This window comes from Sinocyclocheilus grahami, unplaced genomic scaffold, assembly GCF_001515645.1.
Source record: "Sinocyclocheilus grahami isolate Dianchi unplaced genomic scaffold, SAMN03320097.WGS_v1.1 scaffold176.1, whole genome shotgun sequence".
In the NCBI taxonomy this organism is placed as follows: Eukaryota; Metazoa; Chordata; class Actinopteri; order Cypriniformes; family Cyprinidae; genus Sinocyclocheilus; species Sinocyclocheilus grahami.
The window spans coordinates 2,374,351-2,393,081 of record NW_015505355.1 but is presented as its reverse complement, the minus strand read 5'-3'; the positions used below and the strand labels follow the sequence as shown (position 1 = coordinate 2,393,081).

At 35.9% G+C, this 18,731-nt stretch overlaps 1 protein-coding gene across 3 annotated transcripts in view; it reads left to right on the top strand.

Annotated features, from left to right (window-relative positions):
• LOC107593763 (TSC22 domain family protein 2) overlaps positions 1 to 17,865 on the top strand; it is a 31,601-nt gene extending 13,736 nt beyond the window's left edge. The window contains exons 2-4 of one of the 3 annotated variants that reach the window (XM_016283628.1): positions 8,469 to 8,543; positions 14,540 to 14,591; positions 16,558 to 17,865. In XM_016283628.1, the coding sequence (XP_016139114.1) occupies positions 8,469 to 8,543; positions 14,540 to 14,591; positions 16,558 to 16,839 (409 nt within the window). In that variant the 3' untranslated portion in view covers positions 16,840 to 17,865. The remainder of the gene's footprint in view (positions 1 to 8,468; positions 8,544 to 14,539; positions 14,592 to 16,557) is intronic. The other 2 variants (XM_016283629.1, XM_016283630.1) reach the window with 2 other exon arrangements.
• The last annotated feature ends 866 nt before the right edge of the window (positions 17,866 to 18,731 follow it).

The window sequence follows — 18,731 nt, the reverse complement described above, 5'->3', positions numbered from 1 at the left end:
CATATTTTTCCTATTTAAATTTTTGTTTTGAAAGTATGGTAAAAACTGGTAAAATGTACCAACGATCACATAAAAAAAAAAATACACTTTTTGATATACCATAAAAAAAAATCGGGTAGCCCATCTGAATTAGGACATTTAGGCTATCCATCTAATAGTAGCCTACCAAAATCTTATTAACAGTAGAAGTTAAATCTTATTGTAGTCTTCAAATCTGGGTACTGTCTTACGTTTTAAAATCACAAAGAGAGTTTGGTCCCATCAGGCTAACGTGACAGTCACGACTCATGCAGCTGTAAGCTTTTCTTTTTCTTTTGTTTTTACTCGTGATCTTTACAACACGCATTACATGACGTATTTCATGGCACACACGTTTTATGCATATTTGGCGCCACCTATTGTTGTGGGTGTATTATTGACATGTCGAAGTCTAGACCCTGAATATAAGACGACCGCGTTTTTTCAGATGTATTTCCAAGAAAAAAACATCGTCTTATATTCGGGTCAATACGGTAGATTAATATTGTATTTCTAGATTAATATTATACAATGGTCCGCAAGTCTAAGATGATTCGTGAGATCCTTTTTACGATCAACTTAAGCTTACGATGCTTTTGGGAAACGCAGCCCTGTTCATTTTCTTAACCAACTTCATGAGTTGCATCCTGCTGTTAAAATAAGATGAAATCTAAAAACGAATTTAATGACTTGTCTAGACCTTTTGACTGGTGAGGTGAGGTGCCATATCTTGTGATGCTGTGTATGAAGTTGTTTACATTTCCACCAAAGTTTATTAGTTATGTATGAATTTTATTTGTTGGTAATGAAGTCGGTTATTTAGTTTAATATACACTACTGTTCAAAAGTTTGGGGTCCGTAAAATGTTCTTGAAAAAAGTCTCTTATGGTCACCAAGGCTGCATTTATTTGATCAAAATACAGTAAACCGGAATATTGTGAAATATTATTACAATTTAAAATAACTGCTTTCTATTTGAATATATTTGACAATTTTCAGCATCATTACTCCAGTCTTCAGTGTCACATGATCCTTCAGAAGTCATTCTAATATGCTGATTTACAGCTCAGGAAACCTTTTTTTTTAATCAATGGTGAAAACAGTTGTGCTATCAGAAATGGAAAGTAAAAAAAGCTTTTATTTGAAACATTTTAACATTGTAAATGTCTTGTCACTTTTGATCAATTTAATGCATGCTTGCTGAAAAATGCATATAAAAAGTAAAAATATTGCTGACCCCGCATTTTTGAAATGTGTAAGTTGTTTGCAAAGTGACGTGAGGTTGTATTTTGAAAAGGTATGGTTAATATGTACTGCTATGACAATCTGTCAGAACCCTAAAAACAAACATTCAGACAAAAAATGTTTCTTGTTTGTTTCCGGATGTCACAAGCATGCCAGAAATGGCAGTAACTATAAAATGCTTTCTCGATTGAAAAGCGACAGTGCATATCTGGTGACACAGTTTCAGTTGAGAAGTGTCACTGCTCGGCTTCCTCTTTGATGCTCGACTTTCGGTTCCAGCGTTGCAAGTTGTACACAATATATCAACTTGTTGGCATACTCAAGAGGAAATGGTGAACTGTCCAGGACTTGAGATGACTCTGTGGCTTTAACTTGGTGCTAGTTAGAAGTAGATTGAGCAGGCAGTGGTCGTAAACGCAAGAGCTGGATCTCAGTGCAATTCCGCCTACGTGCCATTCAGTCGCTCGGCCCGGGGTAAAGACGCTTGTCACTGGTGACACCTTTTGTAGCTGATATGCAGTGGGGGCCTGTGATAGTGAAGGCCTATCATGTAGTAAACAGTAGACCTTCCCCTATCTTTCACTTCTAGAGAAAAGGTTGCTTCACTACGTGGTTAAAAACATATTTTTTTTTCTTTATTGCTCTTTTAAAAGACACAGACAGCCATCACACCCCATTTATGACTCTAAAGACATGTTTTTCACATTATATCTTCTTTATGATGAGTGTCCTTGGTCATCTGACAGGCAGTTGTTCGGATAACATGTTGAGTGATTTCCTCAAGAAGACCGCATTCCTGTTCAGGAATTACTGAAATATGCCATGCATCTTCCTGTGTTCCCCCACAAGCTTCATGAAAGTCTTTAAAAATGGTTCACCTTGCAGCCACTGTTGTTCCTTTGTTTATTTTGTTGCACAGTGCAGATAGATTTATTTATATATTTGGTTTGGTACATCTCGCGGATGTTTTGGTACACACCTGTAATTTTTAATCAGTACAAGTGTACATTAATGTCTGTTGCAGCTTTTTTTCTTTTTTGTTGATATAATTTTTTTAATAATTTAAATAATGTGTATAAGTTTAAACGTCATTCTGTTTTTTTTAAACAAAATAAAATGTAAATCAAAATAAAAATTGCACTACTGTTCAAACGTTTGGGGTCAATAATTAAAAACAAAACAAAACAAATGTATCCAGCAAGAAAACATTAAATTGACCAAAAGATTGATTTATAAATGCTTTAAAAAAAATAAATAAAATCATCAAAGAATTCTGAAAGGAATGTTTCCACAAAAATATTAACATTGATAATAATAAGAAATGTTTCTTTAGCACTAAATATTAGAATGATTTCTGAAGGATCATGTGGCACTGGAGTAATGATGCTGAAAATTCAGCTTTGATCACAGGAATAAATTATTATTTTTTTAAATATATTAAAATACAAAGTTACTTTAAATTGTAATAATATTTTACAACAATACTGTTTTTACTGTATTTTTGATCAAATAAGTGCAGCCATGGTAAACAGAAGAGACTTTACTCAAAAACATTAAAAACTCATACTGACCTCAAACTTGAATGGTAGTATTTTTTTTAAAACCATTAGTATTTTTCCATTGTGACATGACAACTCCATGACCGTTAAATGCATTTCTTGCTACCAATTCTCATTGCAGTAAAAGAGGTTTTCTTTTTTGCCATTCCCATTATTATAGGATTAATGTATGCATTTGCCCCAATGCAGTAAATTACTGTAATGTTTTTTTTCTTCCTTTTTAAAAAAAATGAACATTGCTGTGATTTGGTAATGAGAACGCCAGGGGGTAAATTGTGCTTAATATCTATTCAAATGTCACAATGCAAGCATCTTAATGGTTTTTTGAACGGGACATTTTTTGGTTTGTTTTGATTTGGTGTGAAATATGACGTGAAATCCACCCAATGAGCTCAACCAACAAAACACTGATTGCATCACACAGTCATTCACAACACAGACCCAGGTCCAAGTCCTGTAGAGTAAGTTAATAATTACTTTGTCCCATATGTGATGTTTTTTGACATTGTAAGTCTTAAGATTATGAGTTTAACATCTGAAAGTGTTTCAGATGAATTAGCTCTTTGTGCAACATGAGATCAGATTTTGCCCCATCTGCTGGTTAGAATGCATAACCGCTTCTGTTTTTGCCCTTTTTAGAGATTTAATGGTGTATGTTGGCATATAACATCCCCTGACAGATCTCCAGTTATGTAAGCCTAACCAATAGAAGATGAAGATTAGCTTTAAAAGGTTAAAGCCTTAAGCTGACATTATCTTCAGCTTTCAGGACTAGCTTAGTTTTGTTTCTTGATTTAAAACAATTGTTTTACTAGTCTTATGTAAGTGTCATGCAGTGAAGTGTCATACATTTGATTCATGCATCTCAATCTCTCAACAGCAGTGCAGGTCAGAATGTACCTTCTCACCCAATCTGTCCATCTTTCTCTCTCTCTCTCTCTCTCTCTCTCTAATGCCTCTCGTGGCTCTCATACCTGACAGCGTCTTTGTATTTGGCAAGCATTCACTCTTTCTTTTAAAACACGCTTCTCTCAACACCGCTGACGGTAAAGCAGTACACGAGCTGTCAGAGTATTCAGAACACACTTTTCTGGTACTTCCTGTGGGGGAACTTCTGTAGGCCTTCGCTCATGTAGAGTCCTGTGTTGTCATGATCTTTCCGATCTCACTTTTGTCTTAAGAATAAAAGCTGCTGCTTTCGTGTTGTGCAAGCGGCAGTCGCACTACATTTTTAAACATGGAATTTATTTGACACTCGTAAGTGACTGATTTGGAACGCTCTGCGTTGGCAGGAACCCCATGTAGCCTATCATGCAAATAGCACTCCTAATGTGAAGTGCACTCATTGATTCCAATAGAGTTTGTCGCTAAGCTGAGATCACAATAAGCATAAAAAATACACAGTGCACACAAATTGAGTAAATTTGATATTTTTTGTTGGGATGGATCAATACCACTTTTTCATTTTTCCCCATCCCATAACGATACTGATACTGCAACAACCCTGAGTTATATATAAACTTCTTGATGACTGGTGCTTCCCCTCACCACTCTCTGCTCTCCATTGAACTCCTTTTGTAGTTTTAATAATCAGCTTATTTGTAATGAATGCACTAGTGTTGGGCGATATGCTCCATTTTCATATCGTCCTATCGTCAGCTTGTGAGATCGCCGATACATGCGAACCAACAAAGTGAACCAACTCCAGCGTAAGGCTAAAAGCAGCCTGTTTTTAATATGTCTGAATTTGTATTTAACGTGATAAATTAATAGAAACATCGTAAGTTACTAATTATAATGCTTACATTTCCTCAGTTATTCAAAAAGCAGCTACAGAAAACGAGCAAAGACCATTTACATTACCAAAGAACATCATCACAAGCTCAGTCTAGCTCGAGTTTATGCACTTTAAAAGCACTCCCGTTAAACTCAGTGAATATACACTATATGATGAATAAATCTCTTATACTTACAGCGCACATACATCTGCACTGTTGTTTATAATGAGAGAATTTGCGAGTCAGAATTCAGTCAGCGCGCGCTGAACAACAGAACTCTACTGTTTCAGTGACGACTCATCTGAACGCCTCTGATTGGCCATTGCATTCATAAGCTCAGCATAATCGTATGTGATTGGTTAGAACGCGCAATATTGTAAAAACGTGGAAAAAGGAATCTATGCCTAATGCAACAAATAAGCCCTAATATTAATTAGATAGTATTACTAGCCTGATAATAATAATAATCGTCTTGCTATCGTCAAAGGCATCAGCCACAGGTGATATCTCTGTCTATCGTCGATACACGATACTATCGTCTATCGGCACAACCCTAGAATGCACTAAAGTGATTTTTACATTTTATTAGTCTGTTTGTTTTCTTTCTTGCTTCGGTTTAGATATAAGATGAAAAAAAGTAATGCACAATTTTTTTCTTATATATATTTGTTCTACTGTTTACTTGCATCTTTGTTCTAATTTTTAATAACAAAGGTAAAATAAAAATCGCTATATTGTGATTATTAATAAAGTAGTTCTCTTATTAAGAAAAGCAGTGGAGGAGAAGATGCAATGTTGCTAGGTACTTTTCTCAAAGCTGACTTTGCTGACTCTATCGATTTCAAATGGGTGTAGCTCAGTCATTTTTTTGGTTGATTCCAACAAATCATACATCATTTTGTCAACTTATTTTTGTAAATTTGCTTATTGCGACTCATTTTGCCAGCACAGGTCACGCGCACATTTAGTGGGGTGATTTTGTTGGGGAGTTTCTGAAAATCCTGAGTACCAAAACTTTTTTTTTTTTTTGTTATTTTATATATATATTTTTTTTTTTTCAAAAGTAATTTTTACTCTGAAGATTAAAAAGAACCATCTCAAACCTCTTTCATCAACCATTTCACAAATTTGAGTTTTGGTAGGCCAAATTCCCTTTGTTTTTGACCAATTCAATGACTATAAAAATAATAATAATTTTTGTGATTTTTATGAAATACAAATATTCAACAAAAATATATTGTATGTAAAACAATAATTTTATTTTACTTTGAAATTAAAGTAATATTAATTACGCCTTAATTTCTTCGTTTTCAAAAGTAAATCATATAGTTTTAATTTTGGTGGGCTGTCGTCAAATACCATTTTCAGAGTGAAGCTCGGCACTGTGTTCATTTACAGGCGTACAGCCCATGATATCAGTGTCTCAAAGGGGCTCGATTCACAGTAAATGAAGCAAGCTGTCAGACACGGAAACACTGTGTCATGAAGTGCATGTGTGTTAATGCTGCGCTTCACTCTAAAACCAGTAAAGCATATATTAATTTCATTAAATCACCGCCTGTACGATTTTACAATTGCACTAAGCCATATTGCATATTTCGATATATTGTGCGGCCCTGCTTAACATTAACAACAACAATGACACACAGTATAGGATGTGAATCTGTCCCATCTAACTGATACCCTATCTGACAAAAAAAGATTTGTATCGGACAGACACTGATTATTATAACTTTTTAGTGTTATACGAGTTGCACTGCATGCATAACTTTGCATACATATACAGAAAGTATACGTTGTGCTTTAGATTGCAGTATAATTTACAAATAAGGTGTTAAAACAGTCTTTTTGTTGGATCCGTCCCTTTGGGTTGTTTGCATAATGATTCCCACCTTATCTTAATTCTACTTCAAACCATGTTTTTATGACAAATCAATTTGCTTTGATCCACTTCAGAGTTATAAATATGACCTTAGTGATAAAATAATAATATTTTCTGGAAACCCACTGTTATGGTGTTAACCGCTGTTATGGTTATCTTATTTTGATAATGTTTTTCATTGGCTCGTGGTTTTACAATCCGATCCAGCTAGCTCATGTGTAACATCATCCATACGTTTGGAATCTGCAGAAAACGCATATTTGTCGCAACACGTAGCTGTAGTAGCTATCGAGTGCTTTCTAAAGCAATAATACTGATGTTTATTGGATCCAGATATAATCTGCCGTCCCCGTGAGGTTACATGCATGGTAAGAAGGAAAATAGCCCTTTGGAGGCGTGTGGTTGTGGGGTCTCGGCCCCCAACGGAGAGCAGCCAGTGTTCCACGGATTCTAGGAAAAGCTGTTTGCTCAGAGTCCAGATATTCACACATGCGGTAAATCTACTCCTGTCCCCTCCCATTCCTATATAGAAAGGAGAGGAGGGTCTCCTCCTGCCTCCCATCCCGATATAGTACATTCTGTCCTTTTCCTTTAAGGAAAGGTCCTGGTATTTGGGGGAAATTAAGGTAATGGTAACCGCTTGTGGTCGCCTACCTCGTCGAGACTTTATAACAAAAACTTCAGTGATTTTTCAGCTTTTTGCAACTGACCAATCTTTATTTAGATGCTTGGGGTCATAATTCATATCTTTAAATGTCAGTGAGATTTTTTGAAATTAGAATACACGCTGTGTTGTTTACCTATGACTGGGTTATTTAGATAAAAATGATCTGTACTTCTGTGCTTTTCAGTCTTTTGATTGTTTGTTCTAAAATAGCTTTAAAATGAGCATTGTCGCAATTTTTTTCAAAATGTATACTGTGAAAATTAAAGTAAAAGAGAAAATCTAATAATATAAAGCATTGTTCAAAAGTTTTGGTCAAGTTAAAAACATTTTTTTTAATAAATGAATACTTTAATTAATCAAGGATGCAATACATTGATCAAAGTGACAGTGAAGACACAATAATAGAAAATACTTAATGGACTCAGCATATGTGACCTTGGACCACAAAATGGGTCAAAATTATCGATTTTTCTTTTATGCCAAAAATCAATAGGATATTAAGTACAGATCATGTTCCATGAAGATATTTTGTAAATTTCCTACAGTAAATATATTAAAACCTAATTTTTGATTAGTAATATGAATTGTAAAGAACTTCATTTGGACAATTTTAAAGGTGATTTTCTCAATATTATGATTTTTTTTCACCCTCAGATTCCAGATTTTCAAATAGTTGTATTTTGGCCTATGGCGGGGCGATAAATCGATAATGATAAATATCGCACGATATAAATTTCCTCAATAAACGATAACAAGAGTTCGATATAATAATAATTTATGTGGCAAAGGAGGAACGAAAGAGCACTAGTCATTTGAAGCGCGCCACGCGGAGCGTTTATCTGCTCGGATCACATCCTTTCACATTGGAGCAAAATTCTGCCTTTAAAAAAAATCTTACTGACTTACCAGAAAAACATCTTTCAAAAACATAAAAAAATCTGAACTTTTTAACAGTAGTTTATTTATACACTGTATAAAGAAAATATTGGTATGCATATTTAATGATATGCATTTAAAAATGTATCTATAAATAATCTGATTCTGGCATGGTCATGAAACTTAATGGTCACAAAAGTGAATTAAAAACATAGTAATAATCATGCCGTTGCCTAATTTGCATCAGCGAAAACATTGCAAATATATATAGTGAATATCTTATATATTGCCTGGTTTACCTAAACTGTTGTTTTTTTTTTTTTTAAACACTACAGACTAAGCAGACTAATAAATAAACACGCTTTTGATTTCCTCTTTGGCCTGTACTTTTCGTTTCTCACGTAACCTTTTCTGTTTCTCTCTTTCTGCTGGATGGAGTGCAGGAATCCCTCCACAGCTTTCTTCCAAGCCTTCCAGTCTGGCAGTAGGCTGAAGGACTCAAAGATGACCTGTGATAGGTACAGTAATGGGATGGCCCCTGGTGTGAAGGCAAATGACGGTTGAAGTGTGCTGCATGGGCCAGGCATGGCTTGAGGCTTAAACGGTGCTTTTTGCAGTGGAGCTCAGCGCAAACATAACACGGTGCTCATACGCAAATTGCAATATTGATGAATGTGGGCTAAAATGTGATACTGAATCATGTTTCAAAAACATTGCTTTTTCACTAACGCAATTAATTAACGGAGCGTTTTATGCAGCAGAGTGTTACAGTGTCTGCCCACTTTGTTCACTTTAAAATAAAGTGTAACCCTTTATACATAAGGGTTACACTTTATTTTACAGTTTGTGTTCTTACAGTATACTTACCCAAGAAATAACGGGTTGTATAAAGTAACTACATGGGTTAAGTGTAGGTTCAGGGTTAGTACCTAGTTATTACCCAGCTATTTTAATTGCTATAATAATGTAGAACAGGACTGTAAAATAAAGTGCTACTGATTTAAAGGCACAATATGTAAGTTTTCGCCGCTAGTTTTCGGTCGCATTTTCAAAACCATAACAAAAGCAAAGCTTGATATCCACCTTTTTCTTGCCGTTAAAATGGGCGCGGCCATTTGTAAATTCTGTGGGTCTAGCTTCCGGTCTCATCTGCGTCCAGCTATTTTTAGCTGTACAGAACCGCTCCTTTTGCTGCTTGATATTGAAAATTGGTGTATCTTACCATATTATTTTAATGTATTATTTTAAAGGTGGGGTAAGAGATTTTTCAAAAACGCTTAAAAAAAAAATTATTCAGGCCAACTAGTAAAACAAACTTGTAGCCAATCAGCAGTAAGGGGCGTGTCTACTCATGATGTGGCGGAGAGAGCGTTCAGTGCACAGGACGGACATTAGCAGAGCTGAGCGACAGAAAGATAGAGATGGCAGATAAAAAAACAAGAGGAAAACGTCTGCGGAACAAAAGAAGGCTTAAGGCAAGAAGTAGGCCCCGTGTAAATATCGGATCAGCTTTCTAGCGCTGGAGAGAATTCAAGGAGCAGAGGCCTGCGATCGGACGCCGAGGTTGCTTTGTTTCTTCTCGTTAGGCGAGTAACACCGTGTCTGCGCCGCAACAGCTAAAGTCTGTCTAGTACACTCATTTGAAATTTGTGTCAATACGTCATAAATGGAACGCAGCAGCGGTTTTGGGGATTTATCGTGTCGTGCCACATCCAGTGTAGACCATAGATATGTATATATATATCTATGGTGTAGACTGCATCACTGATTATAATGAGTTCTATAGTATTTTGTCGCGCCGCATCACTCGTGTCTGGTGTAGAAACGGCGTAACATTGGTTTTGCTTTTTCACAGAACTAATCGTTGCCTGGGTTGCGTACGTATGTGTGGGGCGGAGCTATCAAAATAGGGACGAGACCCTTTTGGGCTAGGGGCGTGTTTGTTTTGGTGATTTCAAATGTCAACATTGGCTACCAGAAATCGCTTACCCCACCTTTAATTATGAACACACTGTTTTGTAGTGCAAACAGTTTTACCGTTTACTGCACGTTGTTATTCTTCTCGTTATTTCCCTATAGCGGCTAATGAACCGGAAGTCTCACCCATAGGCTTGCTTCCGCGTTGAAGAAAAGGTGGATAAAGAAAAGAGGAATGACGGGAGATGTCGTTTTATGTATGGAGTTCACGAATCGTGTTCACGGATGAAGTAATGAATTATTTTTTATTACCTGTGCCTTCCACAGTTATTCAAACAGTGAATAAATTATGCAGAGAAAGCGAGCAAAGAACATTTACTTTGTCAAAGGTCATGACTGACTTCAGTCTAGCGCGAGTTTAAGCACTCTCAAAAAAACTTCAGTCAGTAAAGCCGTCTATAAACTGTTTGATGAATGAATCTCTTACATCATACGTACATCTGCACTTTGTTTATGATGAGAGAATTCGCGTGGGAGCAGAGTTCAGTCAGAACGTGTGCGGTGAACAAAAAACTCATCTGGTGATGATGACGACTAATCTGAACGCCTCTGATTGGCCATTGTTCATAAACTCAACAGACTCATGTGTGATTGGTTATAATGCGCAACACTGTTAAAACGCGTAAAAAAAATCTACATTTAAACACTTCATTTCATTTTCATTTTATTCGCAACTGGATTTAGTTTAACTACAGCAGCATTTTTTTCTAGTTTCTATGAGGGGAAACCAAGGATAGTGGGGATATTATGCCATTAATGGCGACAAAGACTAGGGAGGAACAGGGACGAGTCATTATTTAAAATGGGAATTTCTCTGGATTTACAAATCCTTGGGAACGTTTTGGATAACGTAAGTACTAGGGGTATGACGAGACACTTATCCCACGAGACGAGACACGAGACTGGGTTCACGAGAATGAGACGAGACGAGATTTTAAGACTTTTTTTAAAAAGAATTCCTCAATGATGAAATATATAGGGAAAAATGGTCTTTTATTCAACTGAAAAACACAAAATGCAAAAAATGTAGGTGCATTTTGAAATCAACTTGTACTTAAAATTAAAATGTATCTATTTTAATAAATTTTATGCAGTAATAAACAACATGTAAACACTGCAAAATGTTTTGCCACAAACTCAACTGACAGGCAAGTAATTGCACAAAAATTATAAATAGTATAAATAATAATAAATAATAAACAACACAAATATCCCTTTAAAGTGGAAGTGAAGCAGTCAGTCAAGTTTACATTATTTAGTAAACTGATTTCCACTTTAATAAAAAAATATATAATAAACACGATTAATGTATCCATTTAAAAGAATAAAGCAGTGGTTCCCAAACTGGGGGGCGCGGCAAGGCTGAGGGATAGTTAGGGCCTAAATAGGTTCCTAAATTCTGTTTTAATTTTTCTGGATTCAGTTTTTTTCTGTTTTAATATTTATCGACTCCTTTTTAATAGGGATGCACCGATATGAAAATTTTGGCCGATACCGATAACCGATTATTCTTTATTTTTGAAAGCCGATAACCGATATGTTGGCCGATAAATCTATATCCAAATTGTTATATACTTTTTGAGAGCCTGATTACAAAAAAGGTCTCATCATTAAAAGCCACATCCCAAACACTTCAACATAAGCAGCCTAGTTTGAACGGTGTACGTTTTAAAAATATTTTTACTCTCCCATTACCAAATTTAGTCATAAAAAAGTCTTACAAATAAATAAAATAATGCATAAATAATGCAAACAAGTCACTGGACATCATTACACATGTAAAGAATCAAAATGAATGCGCCATAGATCAATAAAACGGAATAGCCTCTGCACGGACAATAATTAAATGATTTTAATTACTAAACCATATTGTTGATGAAAATAATAAGAGAAAAATACAAGTGGTTGTTGTTATTAATAATATATCAATGATTTTGAAAAAGTAACAAATTAATACCACTGTTTTAAATAGCAGCCATTGAGCTGCAGCTCAAGCTGAAGCTGAAGAGCTGAATGAACACGGTAAACTGAAGCGTTTTGCTGGCAGCTTATTTAACTCAAGGAAATGCATCCTGAGATTAATATTAATACAACATAAACATAATATTACAACTTATATATGAAATGACAAATGACGCAGTTATTGCATGCTATAGTCAGAATGTGTGATCCTGTTGTGGATGCGCTCTTCCCATAACAACGCGCTGAAACACGGCAACTAAACCCAAAGAATTCACAACGTTTTATTATAATAATGTTCTCATTAGAATGTTATATACACAACATTCCCAATCATAGTTATTAATGTTGTGCACTGCTGTTTGAGCTGCGTGCGCTGAGCTAAAGACGATCACCGGTAAACTGAAGCGCTCTTTTAACTTAACCAAACGCATTCTATATGAGATAAATCAGATATACATCAAATAAACACAATATTACAATGTACAATTGCACAAAAGGCTGCAAACGAACAGCGCGCATCTGAAGTGTCTCTGAAGGAAATAATGCATTATTTATCGGCTTTAAGATATCGGCCAAATTTTCTTATCAGGCCGATACCGATAACAGAAAAAATGAGCCGATATGGGCCGATACCGATATGGTGGCCGATATATCGTGCATCCCTACTTTTTAATAGTTCAATTAAATTTTATTCATTAAAAAGCATGTCTAATTAAAATCATGAAACTTACACATTTTCACATACATTTTAAATTTTTTTAAATTACATGTTTAGGGCCCTATGAAATGTTTTATTTTTTCTCACCATATTATTTATATTTTTTATTGTTACCAAATTCTGTGTTTTAGCATGTCTAATTATTTAAATGCATAAAACAACTTAATTTATTCATTGTGTTTTTCTTAAAGTAGCCTTGTGATTTTTTTTTAATATTATTTTCTTTTATTTATTTTTTTCTTATCAAATGAAGGCATAAAACATTAATTTATCATTTATCTTTATTTATTGAAAATTAAGCAAACAAGATTTTTTGGCAAACACAGGGGATTTACTATTAAAATTAAAACATTAAAGAAATGTTTTGTGTGATTATTCCTTAAATAATGTTTGTTTCATTTTAGTAGTAGTATTAGTAGTAGTAGGCTATGTACATTCTACTGAAAAATAGTTATAGGCACAATGTCTTCAAATCAAACCGGACTTTTATTTTGAAGAGTTGCCGTGAATACCTTTACAGTTTTGTGTATGTGATATGACGCTAGTTTTACTCAAATCAAATACTAAAATGCTCATGAAGTGACTCTCAGAGCAGTTCTGGAGATGTTGTTCATGTGTTTACGTCCTCATTTAGTGAGACAGCAGACGCTGAAATCACCGCGAGTGTCACGCGCGCTTCAGTATGTGTGTAGTAAATGAAACCGTGCGTCTGCGCCATTCATTAACAGAGACCAGCAGAACATGCAGGATTCATATTTAAATCAACTTTTGCGGCTTAATATTTACAGAATAAAGTAAATTATATATATATATATGTTATATATATATATAAAATTATTACAAACATTTTTTTTTACTTTGTGGCACTACGATGTGATCTCTCTTCTGAGTCAGCTCTATTTCTTGACAATAAACTTACATTCTCACCTCACAGCATTTTGTTTTTAAATAACGAGACAAGTTAGACAAGCGATCCTTTGTTTGCATGGACAAGCCTGCCTTTAAATACCTTTGCTCGAGGTTATCAGCTGCCATTGCTGTGGTCTTGGATATGTTGCAAGACTGGATCTAATTTGTCAGTCGAACCAGTTCCCCAACATGCTGTTTCCTTGGGTGCAAAGATCCTGTTTAAAATAGTCTTTGGTCAGTATTTTGACTCTGTGGCATTATAGAGGATGAGATGAGATGCCTGTCGCTGCTATTGTGTGGATATTAAAGAGCACACACACTCTTTGTACATGGTTGTGTGGCCTGAAGCTGAACTTTTTTGTCACTTTTGAACTTCTTGACCTTTATGAGACTGTATAACTCTTCAGCAGTTATGTATGCATGTGTACGTGGGTCTGCTTGTGAAGGATAGCAGTACAACAACTTGGAGAGCAATTTAGTCTCCCAAATTGTGTCAGTGTGATTTTGGGCTAAATGCATTTCCTCTTAAATGGACCTATTATGGTTGATGCTTATCTGCTTTTCCTGTGCAAGTAAATTGTAGGGAGAAGTACAGAATGTCTCTAAATCAGTGTCATCATTTGCTGTCTCGTGGGCAGCGTGCTGACATATAACGCTTCGGGCGTCCCGAGTTTGAGTCCTAGCTTTGTGGAGTCCTACATTTTTATTTTTTTTTCTCTCTCAATACATTTTTTTATAATTTAAAAAAAATCTTCCTGACCCCAGACACTTTTGAATGGATGTGTGTGTGTGTGTGTGCCACAGCATAACATACTCAAAGGAAGTTTGGAGAAAGAATCAGCAACAGAAACAGTGCTGCTTGTTTTTTCTTTAATGTGCAGGTTTTACACTTCTGCAAAATGGATATGATGTATTTGTAAGCAACCGATTTTTTTTTTCTAATTGCAGTGCCTCTGGAGCTAGTGTGGTTGCCATTGATAATAAAATAGAACAAGCAATGGTAAGTTTTTCATTTTATGTATTTATATACTCTTTATTTTCTATTTATTATTTTATATATACATATATTTTTTATTTTAAAATTTAAACAACACAGCCGTGCATCCCAGCCCTGCAAAAAATGTAAAAAAGATTTTTCAAATTAAATATATGTATCAGCTTTAATGACTAATGCTTTAATGTCAAGTTTAAAAAATTTTAATGACAAAGAATTCAAAATGTATAATGTACAATCTGAAAAATATTGGAAAAATGTTCAAATACTCAATGTCGAAAAACATTTTTAAAAAGCATTTTTTCACAAAATCTGTAATATTCTGTTATAGAACCCACAGATGTAGCAGAAATTATCTGGATCATGTTTGCATTTTCACTGACCATAATTCTAACATTAAATTCAGGATGAGGCATAAAATAATGTCTTCAGAATCATTCATACCTTTGAAAATCTGCTGAGAATTGAACAAATCCTTATAATCTGGCTCAGCGGAAGATGGGAATTATGTATTTGTGGCAGTGTTTCTATTGATCAAGGGATAATACAAGACGACTTCACCTTAAAAACGGCTGTCGTCAGCGAAAATGCTACAAAATGCATATTTTGAGAAAAACATGACATGCTGGAGGAAAACAGGTGCTAGGTTTAAAACCAGCATCTCAAAGTTAGTAAGAAACCAGATTTGGATTTTGTTCCGCAGAATCATGCACGACAGTGTGTACACTTAAAAATAAAGGTGCTTCACGATGCCATAGATGAACCTTTTTTGGTCTAAATTAGGGGTCGACCGATATTGGTTTTTTGACTGCCGATATCTTGTAAAGCAGGGTGGCCGATATAAAGCCGATATAATTGTATTTATTTTACTTAATATTTAAGAAATTTGAAAATGGATTAAAAAATTTATTTGTAGAGTAAACATACTTATACTTTAGATGACAAAGTATTTTTCACAAATAAATAAATATTTAATAAAAATATAATTAAAAAGGAAGTAAACTGTAACCAACAGAGCACTCAGTATTCTGGGAAGTTTGTGTGCATTGAGAATCATATTTTTTCAAATAAAGCCAAGGTAACACTCATTTTACATACAGCACACAGTGAAAATGACATGAATATGACAGTGGGCAAATGCATAAAGCGCAGCATAATTTGAAATCACAAATTAAATGTTTAAAGCATTCATTTTGCACGGACCGAAAGTCATGCAAAGAACACGCAATCATGAAGGTCACATGCACACTTCACAAGATCTTACAAGTGGATTCGACTAAGTTTGCAAGGTTTGTGAAATAAAATTTTCATTAGTCATTCAAAGATTTGTTTAAATAATGTAAATGCGTATTTGCTGAATGCTGACGGCAAACGAGAAAGTATTATAATGTTTGCCTTTCTATTACTAATAATATAAAAGCAATCGTTATGATACTTTTTGTATACATTTTAATTCCTTTGTTTAACTGTTCTATCGGATTATTAGACAGACTTCTATCCTTATTAGACAGAACTGTTAACGACGACAGCGAACAAGAGGGAGAATGTGAGCACTGCGTGCTCAGGCGCTGCCGCTCTCAGCACAGTCAAAATAAAAGTCCCGCCTCGAACGCATCTGCCAAACAGAAAAACTTATCGGCCGATATTTGAAAAATGTCATATATCGGCCGATATATCGGTCGACCACTAGTCTAAATGGTTCCATAAAGAACCTTTAACATCTGAAGAACCTTTCAGTTTCACAAAAGGTTCTTTGTGGCGAAAGAAGGTTCTTCAGATTCTAAAAAGGTGAGAAAGAGATGGTTCTTTAAAGAACCTTTGACTGAATGGTTCTTCTATGGCATCGCCGTGAAGAACCTTTTAAGCACCTTTATTTTTAAGAATGTAATAGTTCAAACAAATGAGCTAGGCAAATGTTGGTTCTGATGTACCGTTTTCTGAAATGATGTCATGTTTTGGCACCGTGACGCAGGATTTAGTGAAAAGCCATCTGATGTATGCTGTGCGGGAGGAGGTGGAGGTGTTGAAGGAGCATATCAAGGAGCTCTACGAGAGGAACTCTGTGCTGGAGCGAGAGAACGCAGTGCTCAAGTCTCTAGCCAACAACGATCAGCTCTCTCAGCTCACCGTCCAATCCAGCTCCAGCGCTCCCGTCCCGGGCCAAGCCCAGCCTCAGCCTTACCTTCAGCTGGACTCCAACCAGAGCGCAGACTCCCTGCCACGACAGCCGCAGCCTAGCGTCACCTCCGCCTGAAGCCTGTGCATCACCGCAGCAGCAGAAACCCATCTCGCTCCCTCGGACCACGGTCGCCCCTTCGCCCCGCCCCGGACCAGCTGGACAAATTGTGAAGAGTTATTTTTTTAATAAAGAGAATCCAGCCATGAAAGAGGTGTATTTTTTAGCATTGCAGTTTTCGAAGCGAGAAGTCTATTTTCAGAGCCACCGTATTTAGTGTGATTTCGATTCACCCGTCAATTCAATTGTATTCTTTGTTATTTATTATAGGGCTGCTATTTTCCCAGAGGAACAATGTCACAGAACCCGTCGATCCGACAGCGAGTGGCAGTCTTACAGTATCGATCGTCAATGTAAGCGTAAACCGTGACCGAGTAGCAGTGGGTAGAGTTTAAACACTAACAGCGGCGTTTCTCTGTGGATTAAGAATGTGAACCTGGTGTGAATATACATTGTGTATAGTGTAAAGATAAAAAGAGCGTGACAAGTTTGTACAGGTTTGTGGGCGAAGATCTAAACTGAATCCTCAATGGTCTACCCTGATGAAGAAAGCTTGTAGGATGTTGGAAAATGAAGTCAGTTGCCATATTGCCCTGATGTCTCGTAGGTTTTTGGGGTCGGGAAGGGGATTGAAAAGACAAAAAAACTGTGAAGTTGTTCAACCTACTTTGTAACCAAAGATTCAAAGCTGTGTCTTTCTTTTTTTTGTTTGTTTTCATTTTTTATGCACACTCTATGTACTTTTTTTTTTTTTTCTCAAACTTTTTTTGTTGCTTTTTAGGCATGTGTTCTGCATGATCTGTAAAAGTCAAACCACTTTCTTACCTCATTTGTATTGGGCACTCATATTGTAAGTAGTCTGTGAATAGTGTCGGCCGGGGAAGGAGATAAAACAGACTAGTGTGTGCGAGACGCACTAGCCACAGAAAATGAAGTGAGCCATGTTTCGTTCATTTAAATGGTGTTTGAATTTCATATGCCAATAGTTTTGTTACATTGCAAATTTTAATGTATTTAAATAAATGCAATATTCAAATTACAAAACTGTTTGGTAGTGTTTGTATCAGCAGTGCACTCTAGAAACAGGGTGTGAAATTGTCTGCGACGCTCTTGTTTCTGCTTTATGCACCATGATAATTATTTTCGCACTTGAAGGCTCACATGATTTCACCGTAGGCAGACTTCTCCACATTGAGAGGAAACAGGCTTGCAACTTCGTTGAAACAATATCTGAACTCCATAACTGCTCTACTATTCTCGATCTCGAACAAGCAAATCACCAAACGGCATTCTGGGTTGAGCGAGCGGTGCTGAGCGTTTTGAGCGAGCGGAGCGGAATCTTCAGAAAGACGCTCTGCGCTCTTAAGGAAATATTACCACTCCGCTCCCCGCTCCGCTCACGCTCCGCTCCGCTCACATGCTCTGGTCCCCACTGGATGCAACGAATGCCTCGTTTATAATGGGTTTTAATGTTTTTGTCTGGTCGCTCCGGCCGGGACACGGCATCAACAATATGGTAAGGGGCGTAACATTTCCGTCACACGCTTGAGGCATTCGGCCAATCACAGCACACCTCGCTGTTCATATCGATGAGCTTTGTAAAAATCGACGCGTTTCAGAAGGCGGGGCATAGAGGAGAAACAATAATGTACAGTATGTGGAAAATGTTTTTTTTAACCTTAAACACATTTCATTACACCAAATAATGTTCTTTTAAACAGCATCATATAACCCCTTTAAAACTAAGTGTAGTTATGTATAAAGTAGTGAAAAAAAGCAAATTTTAAGATACAAAGAACTCATGCAACAATATTTAATGTTATATATTGATTCTATATTTAGAATTTTATAGACATTTTTTCTCCACCCCATTTATAGTTTCAACAACTAAATTTAGATGCAAATGAGTA